Here is a 27,665-nt window from a genome sequence, read left to right on the forward strand (position 1 = left end):
GAATGCGAATCACGAATGGACCCCAGACCTATGGGAGATTGTAGAGGGTCGCTGGGACTGTAAGAAAACAGTAAGCGTGTCCAAAATACCCCACCCCAAGGCCCTAGAAAGTAGGAGTAACGTTACCGTACTACCCCAGAAAGACACAGTAGACGTGATAGGGGGATTCTGCAAGAACCACAAGCACCAGCAAAACACTGAAGACGGATTCCTGGACCTGAGGAGCAGGAGCCTAGGAAACCCCAGATGAAGGTGCAAAAGGGCTGCCTCCGGGTGGAAGAAACCGAAGATTCTGCAACAACGAAAAGGGCTAGGAACTTCTCCTTTGGATGGAAGATGTCCCACTGCGTGCTGGACGTTGCAGAAGTGTGTCCACGCAGAAATACCGCAAACCAGCCTTGCTAGCTGCAAGGATCGCGGTAGAGGTTTTTGTTTGCTGCTGGGGACCAGGAAGAACCAGGATGTCGCCCCTTGGAGGAGGAGAGAGAGGGGGCACTCAGCAACTTAGAGAGCACCCGCAGAAGTACCGGAGCAGGCACTTGGAAGTTCTGTGAACTCAGAGTCACAAAAGGAAGGTCCCACGACGTCAGAGTCCACCTCAGCGGGTAGAGCACTGCAGGACGGAGTGCTGGGGACCCAGGCTAGGCTGTGCACAAAGGAATCCTCGGAGAAGAGTACAGAAGCCGGAGCAGCTGCAAATCACGCAGTACACAGGTTTGCGGTCTGGTGTGGGGAGGCAAGGACTTACCTCCACCAAATTTGGACAGAAGGGCCACTGGTCTGTGGGAGACACTTGGACCCAGCTCCTGTGTTCCAGGGACCGCGCTCGTCAGGATGAGAGGGGACCCAGAGGACCGGTGATGCAGTCTTTTGGTGCCTGCATTAGCAGGGGGAATATTCCGTCGACCCACTGGAGATTTCTTCTTGGCTTCCAGTGCAGGGTGAAGGCAGACAGCCCTCAGAGCATGCACCACCAGGAAACAGTCGAGAAAGCCGGCAGGATGAGGCGCTACAATGTTGCTGGTAGTTGTCTTGCTACGTTGTTGCGGTTTTGCAGGTGTCCTGGAGCAGTCAGCAGTCGATCCTTGGCAGAAGTCGAAGAGGGAAGTGCAGAGGAACTCTGGTGAGCTCTTACATTCGTTATCTGAGGAATAGCCCAGAGGAGAGACCATAAATAGCCGAAAAAGGAGGTTTGGCTACTAAGAAAGGAGGCTTGGCTACTGAAAGAGGTAAGCACCTATCAGGAGGAGTCTCTGACGTCACCTGCTGGCACTGGCCACTCAGAGCAGTCCATTGTGCCCCAACACCTCTGAATCCAAGATGGCAGAGGTCTGGGACCCACCGGAGGAGCTCTGGGCACCTCCCCTGGTAGGTACTGGTCAGGGGAGTGGTCACTCCTCTTTCCTTCGTCCAGTTTCGTGCCAGAGCAGAGCTGGGGGATCCCTGAACCTGTGTAGACTGGCTTATGCAGAGATGGGCACCATCTGTGTCCATCACAGCATTTCCAGAGGCTGGGGGAGGCTACTCCTCCCAGCCCTTCACACCTATTTCCAAAAGGAGAGGGTGTAACACCCTCTCTCAGAGGAAATCCTTTGTTCTGCCTTCCTGGGACTGGGCTGCCCAGGCCCCAGGGGGGCAGAAACCTGTCTGAGGGGTTGGCAGCAGCTGCAGTGGAAACCCCGGAAAGGCAGTTTGGCAGTACCCGGGTCCTGTGCTAGAGACCCAGGGATGCATGGAATTGTCCCCCCAGTACCAGAATGGTATTGGGGTGACAATTCCATGATCTTAGACATGTTACATGACCATGTTCGGAGTTACTATTGTGACGCTACACATAGGTAGTGACCTATGTGTAGTGCACGCGTGTAATGGTGTCCCCACACTCACAAATCCAGGGAATTTGCCCTGAACAATGTGCGGGCACCTTGGCTATTGCCAGGGTGCCCACATACTAAGTAACTTTGCACCTAACCTTCACCAAGTGAGGGTTAGACATATAGGTGACTTATAAGTTACTTATGTGCAGTGAAAAATGGCTGTGAAATAACGTGGACGTTATTTCACTCAGGCTGCAGTGGCAATCCTGTGTAAGTATTGTCTGAGCTCCCTATAGGTGGCAAAAGAAATGCTGCAGCCCATAGGGATCTCCTGGAACCCCAATACCCTGGGTACCTAGGTACCATATACTAGGGAATTATAAGGGCGTTCCAGTGTGCCAATGAGAATTGGTAAATTTAGTCACTAGCCTGCAGTGACAATTTTAAAAAGCAGAGAGAGCATAAACACTGAGGTTCTGGTTAGCAGAGCCTTAGTGATACAGTTAGGCACCACACAGGGAACACATATAGGCCACAGACTTATGTGCCATGGGGTCCTGGCTAGCAGGATCCCAGTGACACATATCAAACATACTGACAACATAGGGTTTTCACTATGAGCACTGGGCCCTGGCAAGCAGGATCCCAGTGAGACAGTAAAAACACCCTGACATATACTAACAAGGCTAGAAAGAGGCTACCTTCCTACACTGTTTGTCTCTTGTTTCACTGCACCTCTGCCGTTGGTGACATGGCAGGTGAGATATTGCCCAATTTGCCTGAAGACTTCCGAAATCCATTTGCACAGCAGTACCGGGTGGCCAGGATGCAACAAAATATATCTTGAGATTTGGCCTTGATAATACTGATTGTGTGTCCCAGGCTGTGGGCACGAGAGCAGTCATTAGAATAGCATGCTTGGAAACATGTCCTCAGTTTCGGTGACAACCAAGCCTCCCTTATGAATATGCCCTTTGATGTGGCTCAGTTTGATGAAAAGGCAGGTTGTGTACTAGTTCTCTTTAAGGAGGCAGAGGTATGGCTTATTCCTTGGGATCAATATCTCCCCACCCACTGATTCCTTTGACAGTATTGTAAGTTTGGCTGAAGTTTGAGTTACCATGCCTATTGTCAGAGATAGCCCTTACATCTTATTCAGCCCTCTCATGGCTTCAGAAATTGGAGTAGTGATAGAGGAAGATACCACCTGCAGCAGAAACAGCTATCATTCTCTTTGCGTGATGCACTAGACCAAGACCTTTTAGTTTCCCCTCATTAGCCAATTGGGGCCACTAGCATCTGTCATGCTAAAGTTGTTGCTACATGATGAAGTGCTAAGGTTGTTGCTGCATGCAAGGCCCACAGGGGAATCTTCACCTGCAGTGGACTCAGCATTGCGGCTGACTTGGGAAGGACTCAAATCTCTGAACATGCTGCCATAGCCCTTGAATAGTGGATGTTGAATATTGGGCTTTCACTCATATTTCCTCTTAGCTACTTGATTATGCTATAGTGAAACCTCAGTTTAGTTCTTACATTCTTGATGTGTGCTTTGTTGGAGCCTCTTCATAGTTGGACCCCAAGACTTCGCGCTCTGAAGACTGTGTTCCTCATTGCAATCATTTCTGCACATACACTGCCTTCTTTCCTTTCAAACTAGTATTTAGAACTTCTGTATCTTCTGAAAGTGGTGTTATCCTTTCATATAGGGCAGTTCATAATGTTCGCTGCAGTCTTCTCTCCTCTACATCCTACTAATTAGGAGGAGAGGCTACACCAATTATTCACAGCGTGCCCTTAGCTTCCACATTAGTAGTGGAGTACCGGATGGATGATCAACTCTTTGTTGGAATCGCTGGTGGGAACAGAGGAAAGGCGGTTGTGTCTGAGGGCATGGAAAAAAGCAATGAATAAGCTTATTTTCGTGCACAGGTTTGGCATCTATATCAATCCTCGTTGTGTCAGCAGGTGAGATGAAGTCATGAAAGAGGCTGATGGCACCAAGTACTGACACATGGGAGCTAGTACAAGGGTTTCTCGGTCCAATTTGGTGACTGGAAATTCAGTAGATGAGGAATCTGCAGTTCGAAAGAGCATCCATCAAAAGAGTGTTGCAATAGGTACATGATTTATTCTTTGCACACAACTGGTCACTGTCCCATCGGCTTTGATTAGCCATAAAATCTTCAAAACCCACCTCCAGGAATGCAAAAATTGAACTTTAGTGAGAGTAGAAATGTATTTTTCTGCCCAAATCAACTTTGAGGTAAAAGGTAGAAATTTGTAGATACCCTTGCTCTGAAAGATCTAGCCGTTACGCCACTGCACCTATTGGGTGGAACTGATGGAATCATTAGTAATGTCCATTCTGGACAACTGTAATCTGGTATACACTGGACTTTCAAAAAGCTGAGCAGACAAATGCAGGCCCCTTAGAGTCATAAAATTGGACTATAAAAACCACATAAATTCACCAGTTATAGTTATCTCAAGTAACCATCACTCATCCTCTAAGGTAACTATAACTCGCGCCGCCACCATGCACAGTTTTCTCATCTATATTTAATTGCAAAATTTGCCGAGATATTATCAGTGATATCATAGAAGATGTTGGGAGTAATTGTATATGGGGGGGTAATTAGCAGTGCATGGTGAGGGCACAAGTTATAGTTACTTTAGGGCATTAGTTCTAATTACTTGAGATAACTATAACTGATGAATTTCTTTGGTTTTTAGAGTTTAAAACGAACCTTTGCTTTGTTTCTGAACATTTCACCAAACTATAACATTACATAAAGCTTTGTTTTTTTCCTAGTGAATTTCTAAGTTTTTTTTTTTTTTAACATAACGTAATATTTTATTACCATACGTAGAGCCAACCCCCTGCAGCGCAGGGCCCACTTAATGCGGGGGGTTGGCCTCAGGGCTTGGCCTTTTGCCCCCAGGAACCCAATCCCCAGGGGACCAAAATATGTATATTGAAGGGAGGAGGGAGTGCAGCTCTCCTCCCCAAGCCCTGATTGGCCCCAGAGACCCTCCGCCTGGGGCAAAATATAATTAAACAAGGGGAGGGGAGGCTTTTATTAACCTATTTTTAACCCAGGGACTCGTTCGCCCGGGGCATTTCTAAGTTAAAGGTTGGTGCCCTATTTTAATTTTGTCCTGGGGGAAGGCAGGGTATCACTACCCTGCCCCTTATGTATTCTTCTTTTTTTAAACTCCTGGACAGGGGACTAAGTCCTCGAATCCTGTACTGGCTACCAGCAACATTTTTCTCATGTTGCTGGCAGCCAATCAAAGTGCTCACTCTTGCAGGAGTCCGACTCCCAATGGAGCAAACTGGCCCACGGGGAAAAAAATAGTAATTCCTTTCAGCAGTTTTTGCAGTAGGGCTAATCCCCACCTTGATGATTAACCCTGAAACTTTCCATGCAGGAGGAGATTTCGTTTTTTTTGTTTGTTTTTTGTTTTTAAAGTTTTGTGAAGATTCGTCAAACCAAAGTTATTAGCAAAACAAAAAATAGCTTCTCTATAGAAAAGCAAGCCTAAGCATAACTACCCAGTGACAGCCGCTGCTACGCAATGAAATAAATAAATATGTATATTTATGTTTTTTTTCTTCAGACAAAAAGATGGAGAAACTGCTACACACCAGTCTTACACAGTTTTATTACACCTTTCAGCAAACACCAATGCGCTTCAACCCAAAAGAGTCATGTTCAGGACTGTGAACATGACTCTTTTGGATTGAAATGCGTTGGTTCAGGAAACCAATATTAACAGAACCAACTTCAAGACCCCATGGCGAGGTGCAATATTGATGACTGAAAGTGAAAAATATATTTTCATTAGACAAGTTACTTATCCCTCTCTCTCATTCCCATCTTGGCATATTTTATGCAATCCTGAATCATTGCCATAACGTGATCAGAATCTTTTGCCTACTATCCGATTGCTATGTTCACAGCTCTGTAATTTTATGTGCTTGCAATAACCACATTTATATTAATATGCTAAACTATACATCTTAAGTTATGTCTATAATATTAACTAGCACAGCCAGAAAGTTGTTTACTGTTAAATCACTGGTGAAAATGTTAAACAAAAGTCTTGTGATGAAGTTGCCCAAGAACAAAGATAGATTTCCACTACAAATGTCATGATGTAAATTGTGTCCAGTGGAGGGGGAGGGGATGCAGGGCCAGCATTTTGTCTAGAATTGTAGCCTTCACAAAAAGATTTATTTGATCTTCTAGTGGGAGTATTCTGGTTGTTGCTGTTGTGCATATATGAGGAGATTAACTGATTGCGGACAATTTCAGTGGTCAGTAATGTGTTCCTTTGCTGTGTTGCCCAAGTCAGTGATTTCAGTTTAGTAGCTTGGATATGAGACACTTTGGGCCTGATTATGACCTTGGCGTATGGCATACTCCGTCACAAACGTGACAGACATCCGGCATGCGGTTTTACATGTTCCATAGAATATTGAACTTGTAATACGGCGGACGGGCTATCGGTCACGTTTGTGACGGAGTATCCCATCTGCCAAGGTCGTAATCAGGCCCTTTGTGTTGTACCCACATTTACCATTTTCTTAATGCTTGCATTTCAGTTGCTGTTATCCAGTTCCTTAGTCAACTCTTTTTTTTTTTTTTCTCTGCAAAGATTTTGGACAAACTTCTAGACCGCGAAAGTCAAACCCACAAACCACAAACACTAAGTTCCTTCTACAGTTCCAGCAAGCCCACAACAGCCAATCAGAAGTCTCCCTCTAAACACGCTTCTCAGTCCACAGCTGCTACGCAACAAGAAGTAGGAACATCTGCCACGCACCAACAGCACAGTGTTGCGCAACCAGTCCAGGGCAGTCCAGGTGACAGCTTACCTACAGGTAAGGGATATAAACAATAAGAAAATGTCTAGTCTGGCATGTGGATGCACTGGAAGGGTGTTACTAATGTTCATGCACCAACAAATTGCTTAAAAGTGTGTGTACACTTTAATGAATGTTACTATAGTGACATTAATTTGTACTCTGAAAAAACACAGCCATCTTTTATTAGAAAAATGTACGCTCTCTGCTATAGTTCTGGGTACATTACATAGTTATTATTTAACATATGGCAAACCAGCTTAATCAAGTAACCTAATATACAGTCTTAATTAAATGAAGAAAAACCCTTGCAAATAAAATATTAAATGATTTTGGTCATTTTTGTCTCTTACAAGAGTATGAGAATGCATCAGTCACAATTATTCAAATCTTTATTAGTGGACTCACAGTTGATATATTTGTAACATCACTAAATAAATCCAATTTGTCTACTGCGTGAATTGGCTTGCTGTTATTAGGTTTTTTCTTTCAATTACAGAATTTTGAAATAAGCTGGTTTAGCAAGCATCAATCACATATGTTTGTATGTGCCTATTCTCCCTGGCACTTCTAGCACCGATCTGTTACTGAGCTTTTTGTATACATTCTGTGTATGAAAAGGAGACTAGCAAATGTTTGCCAACCCATTGATTGTCCTTTCTGAAATAAAGCCACATTTACTGTCTTACAGATCCACCCATCTCTTCCTCATAAATTCTGTTGAAATGACTCAGCTTTTACAAATTCCTCCTCCGCCACATTTAGATTGTTTTTTTTCAGCTCAGAAAAAAACTGTAATCCAAAGTCCCTTCAAATAATTTGCCTATTTTTGTCAAACCATTGCCATCACAGGAATTCCAAAATAAACTTTTAAGATATAACTTGAATTCAGGTTTTTCAAGATGGAGAAAAGCTTCTATCTGGAATTCAAGCATGCTAAATTTGTTTAAAACATTAAAAAACGTACAGTGGAAACTATCGATTCAGAATATCTCCTTCTGAAAACCCTGACATCTGAACCCAGAAGAAAGATTGGGGAGAGAAATCATACAGCAAATACCCTCTGCTGCAGCCTACAGCTTCCGCACCCTCATTGGTTTTTAAACATCTAGATTGAATGTTGTAGATCATAGCTATCAACATACCTTCCATTGGTGAATAAGTCCGACCCTCCTGTCTTAGCTTATGCTTGTAAGCATAAAATGGAGAATTGTGCTCCCCTCTCCCCCAACAGTAAGCCTAAAGTAACTTTTTGAAGGCCCTGATGTGTTTTTCATGCTTTTTTTTTTTAAACATGATTGCTTTAGGAGGTTGATATAAGATTTGTCTTGGCTAGAGCTTTTCAATTATGAACTTCTTGCAGTTTTTCTAGTAAGAGATCTAAATACTCGGATGCTGTTGTTTCTGTAATGACTGTGCAAAGATAGGCCGTCCAAACGTTCTTTAAAAAAAATATATATTATCATACCCTCTGCCTTATTCCAGTGTACCATTTAACCAGATCATTTCCAAAACCATGAAATAACTTTCAGTATGGCTGATACTTACTTAACTAGATCTAAGACCAATAACATGTTGTTTGCATATAACAATCTCTTGACACACCTTGCGCCATACTCTATCCCTTTATATTCATTAAATTCCCTTACTGAATTTGCCAATGTTTTTTGTGCCATAATAAATAGTGATGTGGGCATCTGTTGTCCTCATTTCATTCGCATTTGAAGGTAGAAATATTCTGAGGCTATCCTATGCGCAATTAACGATGTTGTAGACTTAGACTTTAATGAAACAATACATGTGCCAAACCTTTGCCCAAAACCTATTCTATTGAGGATGGCTGATGAAAGGCTCGGTTTAAATTACCAAATGACTGTCCTTTCAATTCCAAGTAACAGTCTGATGTTTTTATAACTCCATTTGTTCCTAATGAACTCTGTGATCTTTCTCAACCATGTTTTTAATAAATGTTTCCAGTCTTTTTGGCCCGTGCTTAGTCAGCAGTGTAGTTATCACAAATCTGGGGGTCTTCCCCTTCTTTGGCTGTAACTTTTAATAAAAGATTCTTTTAACTGTTTCTAGTATTTCTACTTTCTTACATCCTGTTTATCCATCTTACAGACCATAACTGTTACCGCTGCACTATTTTTTAGGAATGTACCTGAAAAATGTGTACCCTTGATGACTTAGCCCATTTCAGATCCTTTATCACTTATTTAATTTCTAGCCCTGTATTGCGTGCATCTGTAAAATGTTTATAAAATGCCATAAATGCAGCATTTTTCTTCAGTCTCAGAACATCTTTAGAGTCTCTGAAACTTACAACCATTCTAGATATTTTTCTTTTCTTAACATGAAGAGCCAACAGACAGCCAAACATCTTGTTGTCTCATAACTCTTGATGTAACCTAAACAGCAAATTCCACCTCTCTTTTGTAGTTGGTGTTCATGTTATATTTTAGTCCAATAAATTGTTCTTTGAGCTTTAGATCTCTGTATTGTAACGTCAGATTCTTTCCTTCATTTGGCCTTTCCTTTTTCATCTTAGAGACATATTTAAGTCCACTTAGATAAAATGTTAAGGATTGCTGACCATAATTAAGTCATGCACCGTGAAGACTTGTTTACAAATGGAAAGTATTTAGTTTTAGTTTTAAAAGTAAGTTGTCAGCTTGAACCAGGAACTCCAAAGTGATATTTCATTGGTTAAGTCTCAAGACATTTTATTATGACTGTGAGAAACTAGGGCTGATTGCAGAGGCCCCATAACTTTTTGCCCCCATTTTCCACTTTATGCTGGTGTTTTCCTGACTCTGATGGTGCCCTGGGTACTGCTAACCAGTCCCAGGGCCTGTGCTCTGTGTAAAATGGATATGCAAATTAGGCTAATTATAATTGGCTAAGTTAACCTACCTATAAGTCCCTAGTATATGGTAGGGCATGTAGGTTTAGGGACCACAGCATAGGTGGTGCACACCTAGGTGCATTGCTGAGGTGCCCAGTGTCATTTTAAAAGCAAGCCTGCCTTGCTGGCTGCTTTTAAATTAAAGTTATATGCAAATTCGACTTTGGAATTAAAGGTACTTCCAAAGTCTTAAACTACCTTATTTTTACATATAAGTCACCCCTAAGGTGTGCCCTATGTGCCCCTAGGGCTGGGTGCCATGTAACTATAAGCAGGGATTTTATAAAAATAGATTTATAAGCCCTGGTGAGGTAAAAACAGCCAAATTCGTTTTTCCCTCATTGAAGTAAATGGCCTTCATAGGCTATAATGGGCAGACTCTATTTTAAATTTTAAAGTCTCCTTAAATGTTACATACCAAGAATTTGGTATCAAATTGATTGTTGTAATAAATCCCACAACTTCCAGTTGTTGGATTTAATATAACTAGTGCAGGTAAAAAGTTTAGACTTTACCTAAAAAGTTGCCAATTTCAGCTCTGCATTGTTTTTGCTGCTGTGCTCTGATTGGCCAGCCTGCAGCAGCTTCTGCCAGGCTACCTTGATGAGGTGTGAAGTGGCCTGACTTCACACAAAGGAATGTGCTTGGGGAGAGAATCTCCCCTCAGCAGATGGTGAGGCAGGAAGGGGGAGGGCTGCCAAACTGGTCTTCAAAGGCAGAGAAGGACATTTGGAGCACCCAGCAACACCCCCACATCCTGCAACCCCAGACAATTAGGTGCCCCCTTGATTAGATTAGGAGAGGGCAGGAGAGGGGTGTGTTTATGATTTTTAGCCACACCAGTGGGTGGGCTCAGCCAGATGTAACCTCCAAAAATCAGATTCATCCATGTTGGATTTTTAGAGACTGTTGCCTTCTGGGATGGATTTTTGCCACACTTCCCAGGAAGTGGTCATCACAGGGGGACGACCCTGTCCCTGATTGGAGAACCAGGGCCCCCCTGCTTTTCACCCAGGAGCAAGGATAAAACTGGCAGACCTGCACCCACGCCTCAGATCCCCTCCAGAATTCAACAAGAAAGGAACTAAAGAAGAAGAAGGACTGCCCTGCTGGACCCCTGGCCTGCACCTGGACCCTGCACTCAGAAGGACTGCACCAGCTGCACACTTGGGCTTCACCACAAGAAGGACTTTGCCTGGCTTCAACTGGTTCAAGGAGGGACTCCCTGTTTGCTACAGGCGAAAAATTGCTAAACCAGAGTCCCCTGCACCAACTCCTGAAGAAAGCGACCAGCTGACCACTGTCCAGTGGCCAAAAAGGAGTTTGCGCCAGGTGCATTCTGGGAGTTGAAGTCCGCACCCCCCAAGGACCATCACAGAACTTCTGGACCCTTGGTGTGAGCTGTGGACCCCAAAAGAACCTTAAAAGAACATCTGGGTGAAGCCCCAGAAGTTTGGAAAAGATTGGAGAATTTTTGAAAAAAAGCTCCATAAAGTGACCGACCCGACGCGGAAATTCTAGCCGGCTTGCCTCAACCGCGACCCGGCCTGACTTCGTGGTTCGTCCCGGTAAAGAAAAACATCCAAAAAAGAGACTAAGTCCGAACGTAAAAAGTTGACCGGGACCTCCCAGCCATCGTATCCGAGAAGGGCTCCATGGACGTCGGATAAAGATCCAGGTTTACCCCGGTCGAAGGATTTTCATCTCGAAAAAACGACTAAGTCCGAAGGTAAAAATCACCACCGAGGAAACCGACTTCGCGTATCCGGACAAGGGCTCCAGGAGGTCGGATTCAACTGGCAGGTTCGTCCCGGGGAAGAAAAACATCAAAAAAGAGACTAAGTCAGAAGGTAACTTTTTAACCGAGGCCTCCCGCGACTTGTAGCCGAGCAGGGCTCCATCGCGGTCGGCCTGAAAGTTTGACTTTGCCCCGGTCCTGGTGCAACCAGATGACCCGATTGGCGCTTTTTGTTTCTAAGCGCTAGAAAATAATAATACTTTAAAAATTCATATCTCCGGTTCCCCTGAACCGATTTTAATCGTTTTTGTGTCATTTTAAAGATAAAAATATGAGCTATTTTTATAAATTGGTTTTGGATTTTTAAACTGTTTCCTGTGTTTTATTTAATTACTGTTTTGTGATATTTGAATGCTTTACACTTTGTCTCCTAAGTTAAGCCTTGACGCTCGATGCCAAGCTACCAAGGGTAGAGCTGGGATTAATTTACTGAGACCTAACTGTACCTATGTGGAGGTTAGTGGCTTGTTGCTAGGTGTAGGTACCTACCTGCCCTACCAATAACCCATTTTCCAACAATGACTGTGTATAATTTCAAATATGGATGCTGACTTGATTATTAGGGACCTTTATGAGATCTAGCATCCAGAAAGCTTTTAGCTGTCTGTTGTCATTATACCTCTTATGGACCAAAACAAACCTCACAGTGGGCTTTTTTTCAGCACACCATATGAGTGCATGTCTTACCTTGCTCTCTCCCTCTCTGCTATTTTTTATGCCGGTGCAAATGGAAATAAGCATTGACAGGAATTCCCTTTTCAAGTAGAGACCTATCGACTTTGCCACTATGAGTGATTTTAGCAGTCAGTGCGAGTGCTTGCCTGTTGCAGCACTGTAGTGAAACTCTATGCTTGGTACAAGTGTTTTTGTTTTCAGGCCGTTGGGTTACACTGGTATGCTGTTGTCACTGCAGCAAACCATTGCATAACAGCTCAGGTTGACACTGAAATGATGTTAACACTGTTATATACTTATCTTGTTTGTACAGTGTGAACGTTGGTTATTATTTTTTTATTGTATAGGCAATGTTATTAGGGGTATGGTTTGCTGAATTTGTGAACAATGGTGTCTCTCTTTGCATTTGGTGTTTTGTCATCACTGACCCGGAAAATGATGCATATGTTCCGGTTATTTTTTCAATTAATATTAACCACATGAAAGCCCGAGCTACAAAGTTGAATGCTTGCGATCTTTGTCTTAACTGTGCATTCAGAAGAAGTGTGTATGTATTTTAATGCATTTAGTTTTATTCACTTTTTTTTCTAAGTATATACATTTAGGTTTTTCTTTGAATCGATGCATCTTTGATGCATTATCTTGGCATATGTTGTTAATGCATGTCCAATTGTTTGTGCAAGTTATAGTTAAATAGACCTCATTCACATACTAAAACATTATGGAGCAGGCCCCGTACAGACTTTGTTGATAGATGTTGACAATCATTAGGTTAACCTTTTACCAGGTGTGGCCCCCCCCCACCTTTTGCCCCTCATGAAGAGTGTCTGTCAGGCTGAACAAAGGTCAGCCTGACAGACACTCTTGATTTTCAGCTCAGACAGCCAGGAGTGAGACATGCGCGATTTGCGCAGACTCCTGGCTGCCTGAGCTGAACTTTGCTGGGCTGAGGAAGTCACAGCCCTCCCCTGAGTGACGAGGAAAGCGCCACCCATTGACACACGCCCTGGGCGCTTCAGGTTTAAGCCCTGAGGCGCCCAGGGCGAGAATCAATCAGTGACACTTTGTCACAGAGTGGGTTGGGGTCAGCAGTCTCACTGACCCCATCCCACTCTGTGACGAGGCTGGGACTGCTGCCTTTCCTCATTGGCTGACCGAAGGTCAGCCAATGAGGGAAGGCAGCAGTCCCAACCCTCCTGGGACCTCAAGGCTGAAGGTAAGTGTGTGTGTGTGTGATGTTTTAAAATTAGTGTTTGGTGCGTGCGTGCGTGCATGTTTGAATGTTATGAGTGTTGTTAATGGGTGTGTGTGTGTGTGAAAGAATGAGTGTGTGTGAACTTTTAAAATGAATGTTTGGTGCGTGCGTGCATGTTTGAATATTATGAGTGTTGTTAATGGATGTGCGTGAGGGTGTGTATGTGCTTCCCGCCCGCCTCCCTCCCTCCTAAAGCTGCCGGCCGCCACTGCCTTTTACTAACCGTAGCTTTCATGCTTCTGTGTTTAACTTAAGGTTCAGAAAATTGTGCATCTTGATTAGGTAGCTCATGTGTATGCAGATTTGTTTTGGGATTGCATTATATTCATTTCATAGAAGAAATGGATTTCACCTATGCATTAATACTTACGCACTTACAGTTTTTGGAAAATAAAAATATCTGTGAACATCTATTACTTTGGACAACAGGCTGCCGGGTTTTGCCGTGTCACCTTAAGTTTCAGTATTCTTTTTGTAGGTTTGATTGTTATTCGTTTTTCAAAGGTTACATTTTATTTTATTTCATCTTTTTTTGGTACTGACGTCTGTTGTGAATGCATTTTTCATTTCTACTTTTAGATTGTGTTGCTGTGTAAATGTGTTTCGTTAGCGTTTATTAACAGGAAATGCGACTGCCAATGCAGGGACCAGCTGTACCACATTATCATAGGGCCTCATACTCTACAACAGTACTTCTCCCTGTGTGAATAGCTGCAGCCAGCAGTGCCTTTCAGCATCCACTTGATCTGTTTGTATTGCCGCAGTCATGCTTAACAACTTGCTCATTAAGGCAAACAGCAGAAATACATGCGGAGTGTAGAAAGCAATACTTTGTAGTACAAAAAGGGCATAGCTGCCAAGCTTTCAGATTGGTTATGTGTGACATTTCTGTGGTTTCAGTGAACATATGAATTACATTCTTGTGTCAAATGTGTGTCACACTGAGTGACACTTTCTTGCGGCTAAATCAAAGCAATGACTAGTATTTAGGTGCCTCTGCGAGTTTTCTATTATTGCAGCCAGACGTACCATGCAACAATGAACATACATCAAATACAATCCAGACCTATTGGCGTTACCAGTGCTTGCTAGCAGTTTAAGATAAATGAGTAATAACAATATTTTTGTTGTGAATGATTAGAACTGAAAATATTTCAACCAGTTTGGATGGACAGGACTCTGCAAAATACTTAATTCAATCCAGTCTGGACACTATCAATTGTCTCGGTAGGGCATTTGATGCTAGTTTGGTGCTTTCAGATGTCATACCTGGATTCACTCCACAGGTTTTTCCTTGGACGTCTAGCAGTCCTTCATGGACTTGCGCTTTGAAGGCTGTGGGCCGTTTGAAGCAAAGGCGGACCCACCCCTTGAAAGGTTTAATTCGAGCTGAGTCGCTGCCTGCTCCTTGGACTTAGCTCTGACGTCTTGGCATTTCCCCCAGCAACAGCACCCCATTTTAGGCTTCAGTAGGGACTACCAGCAGAGACAATGCTTCCCTCCGCAGCAACAGGCCTCCCACTCCTTTTGAGATAAAGGAGCATGCCAAATAGCATCCAACCCCACACAGGCAACATTCTAGCCAAATCCCAGCCCCATCTCCTGTGGCCACTGCAAATCCACTTTAATTTGTCATTGACGGTACATTATCTCCTTTCACCTCTCCAGATAGAGGAGCATCACTTCAGATCAATAGATGCTCCAGATTATAGAACACAGATACTCCCTACTATTCCTATCCCTTCCCCTGGACATTCCACCCACATTGCAATACTTCCACAAAGACCACTTGTCCACAATCCTTGGAGAAGTTTGCCTTTCTCTATTTAGGAGGAATAGATACGGTGCTGGAACCAAAGAGCTGGACTTGTTGCTAGTCCTGTTATTTTCTGGTGCTGAAGAATAAAGGGGTCCTTTGTCCTCAGAACTACTTCCTCTGGGAGGAGAAGTTCAAGATGTTCACCCTGTTCCAGGAGACTGGATTGTAGTGCTGGACTTGCAGGACATATACTTTCACATCCCCCACCTCCAGTCACACAGACATGACCTGTGATTTCAGTTAGTCCTGGAGCATTTTCAGTTCTCTAGGCTCCCCTCTGGTCTTACCATTGTTCACAAAGGTGAGGGTGATGGTTACAGCCCATTTGTGGAGGTTGGGAATACCAGTCATCCCATACCTCAACAACTGGCTACTGAATGTAGACTCACCTCAAAGAATTGTAAGCCACCTCTAGATGATGGCCCATCTGCTGACATCATTAGACTTTTCTATCAAAGTGCTGAAGTCCCACCTGACTCGTTTTCAACGGCTCCTCTACAACCGAGTCCACAAGGATACAATGCTTTTCCAAGCCATTCCACTGCCTCAATGAGTCCAGGATATCCAGGCTATGATCCTGATGTTTTAGCCTCTGACCTTGGTCTCAGTGAGAGCACCTCTGAGTCTTTTGGTCCTCTTGCAGTCTTGCATCCTGCTTGTGGACAACACCAGGTGACAAATGAAGAGTCTCCAGTGGGATCTGAAGACTCCAGGGGAGTAGCTCCAAGAGCATCTGTCAGAGTCCATCCAGGTGTTGAAAGGGCTGCAAAAGATCTGCAGTGGTGGCTGCTGGACTGCAGTAGAACTGGCAGGAGACCCCTCTCCTTACCTCAAACAGAACTAACAGTTGTAAACGATGCATTGTGCTAGGCTGGGGGGAGGCGGGTACTTTGGCAGAGGTGGCGATCAAAAGACTCTGGCCTTTGCTAGAAGGTCACCCCTCTACATCAGTTTGCTGGAGTTTCACTAAAAGCATTTCTCCCTGCCATCAAGGGGGGGATAGGTGCAGATTCTAATAAACAATACAACTGTTGTGCTATTGCAATAAACAGGACTGCATGAGGTTGTGGGTTCTGTGGCAGGAGGCTTTGCCACTCAGGGCATTTCCCTGGTTACCCAGGTCCTGGCAGGATCTTTAAACACCAAGGCAGGCAAACTCAGATGCATTACCTAGCTGATCATGAATGGCATTTACACTCAGAGGTGTCACAGGGCATCTTCCAGCAGTGGCAAGAAAGTACCATCTTGCCTGGCATATTACCCCCATTTTTACTGTATGTATGTTTGTTTTTGCCTGTGTCACTAGGATCCTGCTAGCCAGGACCCCAGTGCTCATAAAGTATGCCCTGTATGTGTTCCCTGTGTGGTGCCTAACTGTATCACTGAGGCTCTGCTAATCAGAACCTCAGTGTTAATGCTCTCTCTGCTTTTAAAATTGTCACTGCAGGCTAGTGACAAATTTTACCAATTCTCATTGGCACACTGGAACACCCTTATAATTCCCTAGTATATGGTACCTAGGTACCCAGGGTATTGGGGTTCCAGGAGATCCCTATGGGCTGCAGCATTTCTTTTGCCACCCATAGTGAGCTCAGACAATTCTTACACAGGACTGCCACTGCAGCCTGAGTGAAATAACGTCCAGCGTACATTGATAACTCCGAACATAGCCATGTAACATGTTTAGGAACATGGAATTGTCACCCCAATACCATGCCACTGCAGCCTGAGTAAAATAACGTCCACATTATTTCACAGCCATTTTACACTGCACTTAAGTAACTTATAAGTCACCTATATGTCTAGCCCTCACTTAGTGAAGGTTAGGTGCAAAGTTACTTAGTGTGTGGGCACCCTGGCACTTGCCAAGGTGCCCCCACATTGTTCAGAGCAAATTCCCCGGACTTTGTGAGTGCGGGGACACCATTACACGTGTGCACTACATATAGGTCAATACCTATGTGTAGCGTCACAATGGTAACTCCGAACATGGCCATGTAACATGTCTAGGATCATTCTGGTATTGGGGGGACAATTCCATGCATCCCCGGGTCTCCAGCATAGAGCCTGGGTACTGCCAAACTAAAATCCTGGGGCTTTCTCTACAGCTACCGCTGCTGCCAACCCTGAGACATGTTTCTGCCCCCACTGGGGCTTGGGCAGCCAAGTCCGAGGAAGGCAGAACAAAGCATTTCCTCTGAGAGAGAGTGTTAACACCTATTTCCAAAGGGAGAGGGTGTAAGGGCCTGAGAGGAGTAGCCTCTCTTGGCCTCTGGAAATGCTTTGAAGGGCACAGATGGTGCCCTCCTTGCATAAGCCAGTCTACACCGGTTCAGGGATCCCCCCAGCCCTGCTCTGGTGCGAAACTGGACAAAGGAAAGGGGAGTGACCACTCCCCTGACCAGCATCTCCCAGGGTAGGTGCCCAGAGCTCCTCCAGTGTGTCCCAGACCTCTGCCATCTTGGATGCAGAGGTGTGAGGGCACAATGGACAGCTCCGAGTGGCCAGTGCCAGCAGGTGACGTCAGAGACCCCTCCTTATAGGTGCTTACCTTCCTCTGTAGCCAAACCTCCTCTGAGGGCTATTTAGGGTCTCTCCTGAAGGTATCTCACCAGATAACGAATACAAGAGCTCACCAGAGTTCCTCTGCACTTCCCTCTTCGACTTCTGCCAAGGATTGACCACTGACTGCTCCAGGACGCCTGCAAAACAGCAACAAAGTAGCAAGAAGACTACCAGCAACATTGTAGCGCCTCATACTGCCGGCTTTCTCAACTGTTTCCTGGTGGTGCCTGCTCTGAGGGCTGTCTGCCTTCACCCTGCACTGGAAGCCAAGAAGAAATCTCCCGTGGGTCGATGGAATCTTCCCCCTGCCAACTCAGGCACCAAACTTCTGCATCACCTGTCCTCTGGGTCCCCTCTCATCCTGACGAGCGTGGTCCCTGGAACACAGGAGCTGGGTCCAGTGTCTCCGACAGTCCAGTGGCCCTACTGTCCAAATTTGTTGGAGGTATGTCCTTGCCTCCCCACGCCAGACAGTAATCCTGTGTACTGTGTGTACTGCAGCTGCTAGGGTTTCTGTGCACTCTTGCAAGACTTCCTTCATGCACAGCCTAGCCCAGGTCCCCAGCACTCCGTCCTGCATTGCCCAACTCGCTGAGTTGGACTCTGACTTCGTGGGACTCCCTCTTGTTGTGCTGACTTGACCCCCATCCTCAGATCTTCTAAGCGCCTGTTCGGGTGCTTCTGCGGGTGCTGCCTGCTTCTGTGTGGGCTCTCCGTGTTGCTGAGTGCCCCCTCTGTCTCCTCCTCCAGGGGGCGACCTCCTGGTCCTTCCTGGGCCCTGGCAGCACCCAAAATCCTCCACCATGTCTCTTGCAGCTAGCAAGGCTTGTTTGCGTTCTTTCTGTGTGGAAACAGCTCTGCATCCTCCAGCACGCCTTGGGACATCTTCTGACCAAAGGAGAAGTTCCTGGCACCTTCCGTTGTTGCAGAATCTTCGGCTTCTTCCACCCGGAGGCAGCCCTTTTGCACCTTCATCCGGGGTTTAGTGGGCTCCTGCCCTCCCTGGACACTTGCGTGACTCTTGGACTTGGTCCACTTCCTTTACAGGCCCTCAGGCCCAGGAATCCATCTTCATTGCTTTGTAGTCAGTTGTTGTCCTTGCAGAATCCCCTATCTCGACTTTACTGTCTTTCTGGGGTAGTAGGGTAACTTTACTCCTACTTTTCAGGGTCTTGGGGTGGGGTATCTTGGACACCCTTAGTGTTTTCTTACACTCCCAGCAAACCTCTACACTAGGCCTGGGGTCCATTCGTGGTTCGCATTCCACTTTTGGAGTATATGGTTTGTGTTGCCCCTAGGCCTATTTCTCCTCATTGCATTCTATTGTGTTCTACAGTGTTTTCACTACTTTTATAACTGTTTACTTACCTGATTTGGTTTGTGTGTGTATATTTTGTGTATATTACTTACCTCCTAAGGGAGTATATCCTCTGAGATACTTTAGGCATATTGTCACTAAAATAAAGTACCTTTATTTTCTTATGATATAGTGCTAAGTGATATAAGTGGTATAGTAGGAGCTTTGCATGTCTCCTAGTTCAGCCTTAGCTGCTCTGCTATAGCTACCTCTATCAGCCTAAGATGCTAGAACACTTCTAATCTACTAATAAGGGATAACTGGACCTGGCACAGGGTGTAAGTACCGCAAGGTACCCACTCCAAGCCAGGCCAGCCTCCTACACTCCTTCATCAGAGATGCCTTCCACCTGCATTGGGGGTCTGAACTCCTGTACACCTTTCTACCCCTTTCTCTCCTGCCCAGAATGCTGATAAAATTAGGAAAGACCAAGTTATCCTAGTGGCCACAAACTGGGCAATTAGAAAGTGGTACTTGATTCAGCAGCCTCTTTGGGAGGACCCCCTGTCACAACAGCAGGGCTGAATCTTCTATCCAACCCTGTCTAATGTTCCTCCTGACACATCCAACCCATAAATGCACAGTTATTCGATGTTCTCTTATTTTGTTTGTCCTTAGCCCAGCAAACCCTTCATGTGGCAGAAGTTAAAGTTTACTTTTTGGCTTTTTCAGGATGTTTACGTTTAACTGATCAGCTGTACCTCTTCAAGTCAGCTGTTGTGATGGCATTTTCTGAAGCGGCTCGTCCACATGTTTCTGCCAGCAACATTTGTCATTCTGCAATTGGACCTTAATTTGGTACTCACCTAACTAATGTGCATTCCATTTGAACGTGTGCACAGTTCTCCTCTTTTTGCCTACTTACTATAAAAATGACATTCCTCATATCCATAACATCAGCCAGATGAGTGTTTTTTCCAGATAAATTGGTTCTGTGGACAAAACTTAAATTCCTGCCAAAGGTAGTCAAACCTTTCCATTTCTTAGAGAAGTCTGACACCTTGCTGGCTTTCTGTGCATGTGAGAAAATAGCCTCTTTCTAGCATGGTTACCCCCATTTTTGGCCTGTTTGTCAGTGTGTTTGACTGTTTCGCTGGGATCCTGCTAGCCAGGACCCCAGTGCTTATGGTTTGTGGCCTACTTGTCAGTATGTTTCACGGTTTTGCCAGTATGCTGGACTGTGTCACTGAAGTCCTGCTAACCAGGACCCCAGTTCTCATGCTCTCTCTTTTCCCAAATGTGTCACTACATACTGGTAACCCAGTATTTCATCCCAAATTGGCATACTGGTGCCCTCTTATAAGTCCCTAGTATATGGTACTTAGGTACCCAGGGCATTGGGGTTCCAGGGAATCCCTATGGGCTGCAGTATTACTTTTGCCACCCATAGGGAGCCCATGCAAAAGATTCTGCAGGACTACCATTGCAGCCTGCATGAAATGGTGTATGCACCCTTTCACAGCCATTTTCATTGCACCAGGTCACTTATAAGTCACCTATATGTCAGGCCTTCCAACCCTAAAGGCTGGGTGCAAAGTACCTGTGTGTCAGGACACCCCTGCACAAGCAGAGGTGCCCCCACGTCGCCCAGGACCATTTTCCCTGACTTCGTGAGTGTGGGGACGCGAATTTACGCATGCACTGGACATAGATCAATACCTATGCCCAGCTTCACAATGGTAACCCCACATATGGCTATGTAAGGTGTCTAGCAACTGGGAATTGTACCCCAATACTAATTTCAGTATTGGGTCACAATCCCGTGCACTCTGGGGGCTCCGCAGTGGACCCCAAGTACTGCCATACCAACCTTCTGAGGTTTTCCAGGAAGCCCCAGCTGCTGCCACCTCACAGAAAGGTTTCTGCCCTCCTGTTGCTTGGGCAGCTCAAGCCCAGGAAGGCATAACAAAGGATTTCCTTCGGGAGAGGGGTGTTACACCCTCCCTCTTTGGAAATAGGTGTTACAGGCATGAGAGGGGTAGCCTCCCAGAGCCTCTGGGAATGCTTTAAAAGGGCATAGATGGTGCCCTCCTTGCATAATCCAGTCTACACCGGTTCAGGTACCCCCATTCCCTGCTCTGGTGCAAAACTGGGCAAAGGAAAGGGGAGTTACCACTCTCCTGTCCATCACCACCCCAGGGGTGGTGCTCAGAGCTCCTCCAGAGTGTTCCTGGGTTTTGCCATCTTGGATTTCAAGTTGGCAGGGTACTCTGGGAGCATCTGAGTGGCCACTGCCAGCAGGTGACATCAGAGCCCTCTCCTAATAGGTGCTTACCTGGTTAGGTGACCAAACTCCCTTACATGGTTATTTAGGGTCTCTCTTCTGGGTGTTCTTCAGATTCGGATTTCAAGACTCCAGCAGGAATCCTCTGCAACGTTTACTTCATCTTCTACCGACTGAACCGCAGCTGACTGCTCCAGGAAATCTACAAAACTGCAACTAAGTAGCAAATACGACTTCTGCAACATTGTATCTTCAGCTCCTGCCAGCAACTGCAACTGTTTCCAGGTTGTGCATCCTCTGAGGACTGCCCGTCTTCAGCCTGCACCAGAAGAACCGAAGGAATTTCCAGTGGAGTGACGGAGTCACTTCCCTGCTTCAGCAGGCAACTCTCTGCACCGACGACCAGTGGCGTGGGTCCCCTCTCCAGATGACGAGCGTGGATCCAGCATCATAGGTGATGGACTAAAGTGACCACGACAGTACTAAGGTCCAGCTGTCCAACTTTGGTGGAGGTAAGAGCGTGCCTCCCCACGCAAGACAGTACCCCCGTGCACAGCGTGACTTGTAGTGCCCAAGTCTTGTGTGCGACCTTTCACAAAGTTCTTCATGCACGGCTTAGGCACCCAGCACTCCATCTTGCGACGCACAGCTTCCTGAGTGGTTCTCCGGCGGCATGGGATCCCTTTGTGTCATGCTGTGTGGGCCCCCATTTCACCTTCTTTGTCCCCGTGCTGTGGGACTCTTGTGCATGCTGCCTGGTCTTCTGAGGGCTCTTTGAGTTGCTGAGAGCCCCCTCTGTCGCCCCCTCCTTGGTAGAGAGCACCAGGTCGCTCCTGGTCCCGGGCAGCAGCATTTTCTGCTAACCTCGAGCTTTGCATGTGCCAAGGCTTGTTGGCGGAATCCAGCGATGCAAACCAGACTGCAGTCATCCATTCGGCATGGGACATCTTCTGCACCAAGAGGAACCCGCATCAGTCTTCTTGGGTGCATAACTGACTTTGTCTTCTAACCGGTGGTTCTACTTTTGCACCTTCATCCGGGTTAGAAGGGGCTCCTGTTCTCCGTGGACTCTTCAGTGCTTCTTAGACTTGGTCCCCTTCTTCCGCAGGTCGTCAGGTCCAGGAAAACCCCCTGGTCTGCCCCTCCGAGGACGCAGGTACTTACCTGCTGGCAGACTGGAACCGGCGCACCCCTGTTCTCCATAGGCGCCTATGAGTTTTGGGCACCTCTTTGACCTCTGCACCTGACCGGCCCTGAGCTGCTGGTGTGGTAACTTTGGGGTTGCCTTGAACCCCCAACAGTGGGCTGCCTATGCCCCAAGATGTTTGCACTATGTCCACTTTGAAAATAGCTTATTGCCATTTTTACAAAGAATGAACATGATATTGTTTTCATTCAAAGTCCCTAAAGTATCTAAGTGAAGTACCTTGCATTTAAAGTATTAACTGTAAATCTTGAACCTGTGGTTCTTAAAATAAACTAAGAAAATATATTGTTCAATATAAAAACCTATTGGCCTGGAGTAAGTCTTTGAGTGTGTGTTCCTCATGTATTGCCTGTGTGTGTACAACAAATGCTTAACACTACCCACAAAATAGAGCATTAGAATTATCTCCTTTTGCCACTATCTTACCTCTAAGGGGAACCCTTGGACTCTGTGCACACTATTTCTTACTTTGAAATATTATATACAGAGCCAACTTCCTACATTGGTGGATCAGCGGTGGGGTCTAAGACTTTGCATTTGCTGGACTACTCAGCCAATACCTGATCACACGACTAAATGCCATAAATTTTCATTAGAAACGGATTTTTGCAATTTGAACTATTTTTCTAAATTTTTAAAAGTCTTTCTAGGGCCTTGTGTAAGTCCCTGTTAGCATTTATTTTAGAGTTTAAAAGTTTTTTAAAAGTTTGGCTTAAGTTCTAGAGATAGTTTTAGATTCCTAAAAAGTATCCCAACTTTTAGAGAAATAATGTCTAGCACAGAAGAGATGGTGGTGGAACTCAACCTCACCCCTTACCTGCATCTAAGGATGTCAGAGTTAAGGACTCTCTAAAATAAAAAAATATCAAAACTGGATCAAACCCTACCAAAGTACAGCTCCAGGAGCTTTTGGCAGAGTTTGCTAGAGACCACCCCTCTGAAGACAACCTTACAGAGAGTGAAACTAGTGACCTGGAGGATAATTCCCTCCCTCCTGCTCTAGTTAGGGAGACCAGGGTCCCTCAAACCCTGACTCCACAAGTGATAGTCAGAGACGCTGCTTCTCCCACAGGGGAGTCCAGCAACTCTGGAAGCATTGAGGGCAGCCTCAATGAAGATGACCTCCTGTTAGCCAGGATGGCCAAAAGATTGGCTTTGGAGAGACAGCTCCTAGCCATAGAGAGGGAAAGACAAGAGATGGGGTTAGCTCTCATCAATGGTGGCAGCAACTTAAATAGGGTCAGAGAGAATGCTGACATGCTAAAGATCCCCAAAGGTATTGTAACAAAATATGAAGATGGTGATGACATCACCACATGGTTCACAGCTTTTGAGAGGGCTTGTGCAACCAGAAAAGTAAACATCTCACTGGGGTGCTCTCCTTTGGGAAATGTTCACTGGAAAGTGCAGGGATAGACTCCTCACACTCTCTGGAAAAAATGCAGAATCCTAGGACCTCATGAAGGCTACCCTGATTGAGGGCTTTGGAGTCTCAACTGAGGAGTACATGATTAGGTTCAGGGGGGCTCAAAAATCCTCGAGCCAGACCTGGGTTGATTTGGTTGACTTCTCAGTCAAAACACTTGATAGTTAGATTAATGGCAGTGGTGTAAAAGATTATGAAGGGCTGTATAATTTGTTTAAGAAGGAACACCTTTTAAGTTATTGTTTCAATGATAAACTGCATCAGCATCTGGTAGACCTAGGTCCAATTTCTCCCCAGGAATTGGGAAAGAAGGCAGACCACTGGGTCAAGACAAGGGTGTCCAAGACTTCCACAGGGGGTGACCAAAAGAAAGCCTCCCAGGGGAAGAGTGTTGAGACATCCAAGGGAAAAAGTAAAGAGTCTTCCACAGGGCCTCAAAAACCTGCACAGTAGGGTGGGTCCAAAGCCTCTTCACAATCCTCTTTTGGGTACAAGGGTAAGAACTTTGATCTCAAAAAGGCCTGGTGTCGCAGCTGTAGTCAGCATGGACATCAAACTGGAGACAAGGCCTGTCCCAAGAAAGGTTCCACTTCAACTACTACTCCAGGTAGCACTGGAATAGCCATTCTCCAGGTGGGATCAACAGTGTGCCCAGAGCAAATCAGGGTCCACACTGACACTACATTAGTCTCTGAGGGTGGGGTGGACCTAGGCACACTAGCTGCCTGGCTGCCTAACATGCAAAAATACAGGCAGCAGCTCTTTATTAATGTGACTAGAGTAGAGGCCCTGAGGGATACAGGTGCCAGTGTCACTATGGTGACAGACGAGCCCGTGAGTAACCAGAGACGACCCCCCTGAGCCCCCACAGTGACACCTGCAGAGAGAATCCAGAGGCTCGCCCTGACCGCGACTGCCTGTAACAAGGGACCCGACACCTGGAACCAACACTGCACCCACAGCCCTCAGGACTTGAAAGAACCGAATTTCGACGCAGGAGTGACCCCCCAGGTGACCCTCTGCCTTGCCCAGGTGGTGGCTGTCCCGAGAAGCCCCCCCTTGTGCCTGCCAGCACCGCTAGAGTGACCCCCGGGTCCCTCCTTTGAAACCTATACAAAACCTGACGCCTCCTTTGCTCACTGCACCCGGCCGCCCCTGTTCTGCTGAGGGTGTTCTTTGTGTGCCTTCTCGTGGCCTCCCGCGGTGCTCTACGAAACCCCCCTGGTCTGCCCCCCCCGAGGACGCAGGTACTTACCTGCTGGCAGACTGGAACCGGAGCACCCCTGTTCTCCATAGGCGCCTATGTGTTTTGGGCACCTCTTTGACCTCTGCACCTGACCGCCCTGAGCTGCTGGTGTGGTAACTTTGGGGTTGCCTTGAACCCCCAACGGTGGGCTGCCTATGCCCCAGACTTGAGACTTGTAACTGTTTTACATACCTCCAAAACTAACCTTTACTTACCTCCCCCAGGAACTGTTGATTTTTGCAGTGTCCACTTTGAAAATAGCTTATTGCTATTTTTACAAAGAATGTACATGATATTGTTTTCATTCAAAGTCCCTAAAGTATCTAGGTGAAGTACCTTGCATTTAAATTATTAACTGTAAATCTTGAACCTGTGGTTCTTAAAATAAACTAAGATGCTTAACACTACCCTCTGATAAGCCTACCGCTCGACCACACTACCACAAAATAGAGCATTATAATTATCTTCTTTTGCCACTATCTTACCTCTAAGGGGAACCCTTGGACTCTGTGCACACTATTTCTTATTTTGAAATAGTATATACAGAACCAACTTCCTACACCGATCGGCTGTGCTTTTCAAGTCACCTGTAGTGATGGCATTTTCTTAAGGAACTTGTCCACTTCTTTCTGCCAACACCATTTGTCATTCTGCATTCAGCGGGACCTTAATTTGGTACTCACCTAACTAATGTGCATACCACTCGAACGTATGTACAGTTGTCCTCTTGGTTTACTCTCTATCAAAATGGCATTCCTCATATCCATAACATAAGCCAGATGAGTGAGTAAACTCCAGGCATTTTGTTTCCAGATAAATTGGTTCTGTCGACAAAAGTGTAATTCCTGCCCAAGGTAGTCAAACCTGTCCACTTCTTAGGGCAGTCAGTCACCTTGCCGGCTTTCTCTGTCTCATCGCTGCATGAAAAAAAAACAGCTTTATCGTCTCAACTCTAGAAGGACACCTAGCTTCTATGTGGACTGAACCCGGGAGTACCAACTAGATCACCAACTTTTTTTCAGTGCCTGTGGGGATAAGAAAGGCAGAGCCATGCAAAAGATGACCATCTCCAGCTTGATTGTGTTATGTATTAAGATCTGCTATGGGCTAGCCAAGCAGCAGCAGCCCCCAGAAGGATTGCACCCTCATTCTGCCAGAACTAAGGCTGCTACCACTGCGCTGGTGCATGGTGTGGCAGTTTTAGACATTTGCTAGGCTGTGATGTGGGCATCCAAGCACATGTTCAAGAAACATTTCTGCCTGACTAAGGAGGTCTGGCGGGACAAGCACTTCCCCTGGTCAATCATATACAGGACTTATTGTTTTGAGCCATTCCACAGACCCATCACTGGAGGAAGTAAACTGCTTTGGTACCTATGCACCAGGACTCTGCAGTTAGAAGTCTATCTGAAGAACATGTTACTTACTTTTCGTAATGCCTTTTCTGATGGAGACTCGATCTAACCGCAGATTCCTTACTGGCCCACCCTCCTCCTCCTCCTTCTTTCCATTGGACTCGTAGTCTACTAATAAGTTCCCAAACTGAAAGTCAGCCATATTCTGATTTCAGAGCCTCTGTTGGTGCAGATGAAAATCAGAAAGAAACACATGTTGGCGTGGTGAGGTGATGCAGATTATGTGGTCCTGACAGTATGTCAAGCATGGGGCAGGGCTGACTCAACACAGAGCAGAACAACTCCACAAGTTGACGTGTGAGGAAACTACTATTAAAGTTTCCAGATACAGTCTGACACATGCGGAAATTAACATGGTCATCTGTGTGTTTTATTAATGTTGCTTTCTTTTTATTTGGAGAATGATAGGGTTTTTTTTCTGTGACTTGTCCCTTAACTTACTATGATTGTGTGTCAGTACTGTGGTTTTGGCCCCATTATAGTATGGTATTGGCCATACCATTCTTAGCATTTGTTGAGCAGTCAAAGGCAGAGCTGTACTACATTATATCATGGGCTTGACATGCCTTTTTGTGTACTACAATTAAATAGTGACATTCATGCCCAGTACAATGCTAATGTGTGATTAATTGCATTTGCATAGTATTGCTTTCAGTAGCTTGAGAGGTTTAGTATATACATGTTCAGTTTCTCTCCAGCAGAATGACTACATATATAAACTATTTTCTGTGTTTCCCACTAAATTGCTCCATTGTTTTTCAGGTCTACGATAAACACTGCTACCAGGCATCTGGCTTGCACGCATGTCATCCCACACTGTGCACAGACAAATGCACACTTACACACACACTGCTTTTTGCGAGGACTTGGCAGCTTCACCCTACTTAAGGACAGCTTCCATATGCACATCTGTGTGATATCCCACCCATAGTTTATTTTTAATTTAGTGTTTGATATGGCTGTCAACCACCTTTGAACACTAAATTAATAAAATAGTATAAAACAAAATATTTCCAAGATGACTGCCCATACTTGCAGACGCTTGGGCAGCCATCTTGAAATGTTTTCTGTCAAACAATAACA

At 45.5% G+C, this 27,665-nt stretch overlaps 1 protein-coding gene across 2 annotated transcripts in view; it reads left to right on the forward strand.

Moving 5' to 3' along the window:
* Window positions 1-27,665, forward strand: part of ZSWIM8 (zinc finger SWIM-type containing 8) — a 2,332,791-nt gene that overhangs the window by 1,212,607 nt on the left and 1,092,519 nt on the right. For both annotated transcript variants that reach the window (XM_069240531.1, XM_069240532.1), the window contains exon 16: window positions 6,483-6,708. In XM_069240531.1, coding sequence (XP_069096632.1) covers window positions 6,483-6,708 — 226 coding nt within the window. The remainder of the gene's footprint in view (window positions 1-6,482; window positions 6,709-27,665) is intronic.

Source organism: Pleurodeles waltl, chromosome 6 (genome assembly GCF_031143425.1).
Source record: "Pleurodeles waltl isolate 20211129_DDA chromosome 6, aPleWal1.hap1.20221129, whole genome shotgun sequence".
In the NCBI taxonomy this organism is placed as follows: domain Eukaryota; kingdom Metazoa; phylum Chordata; class Amphibia; order Caudata; family Salamandridae; genus Pleurodeles; species Pleurodeles waltl.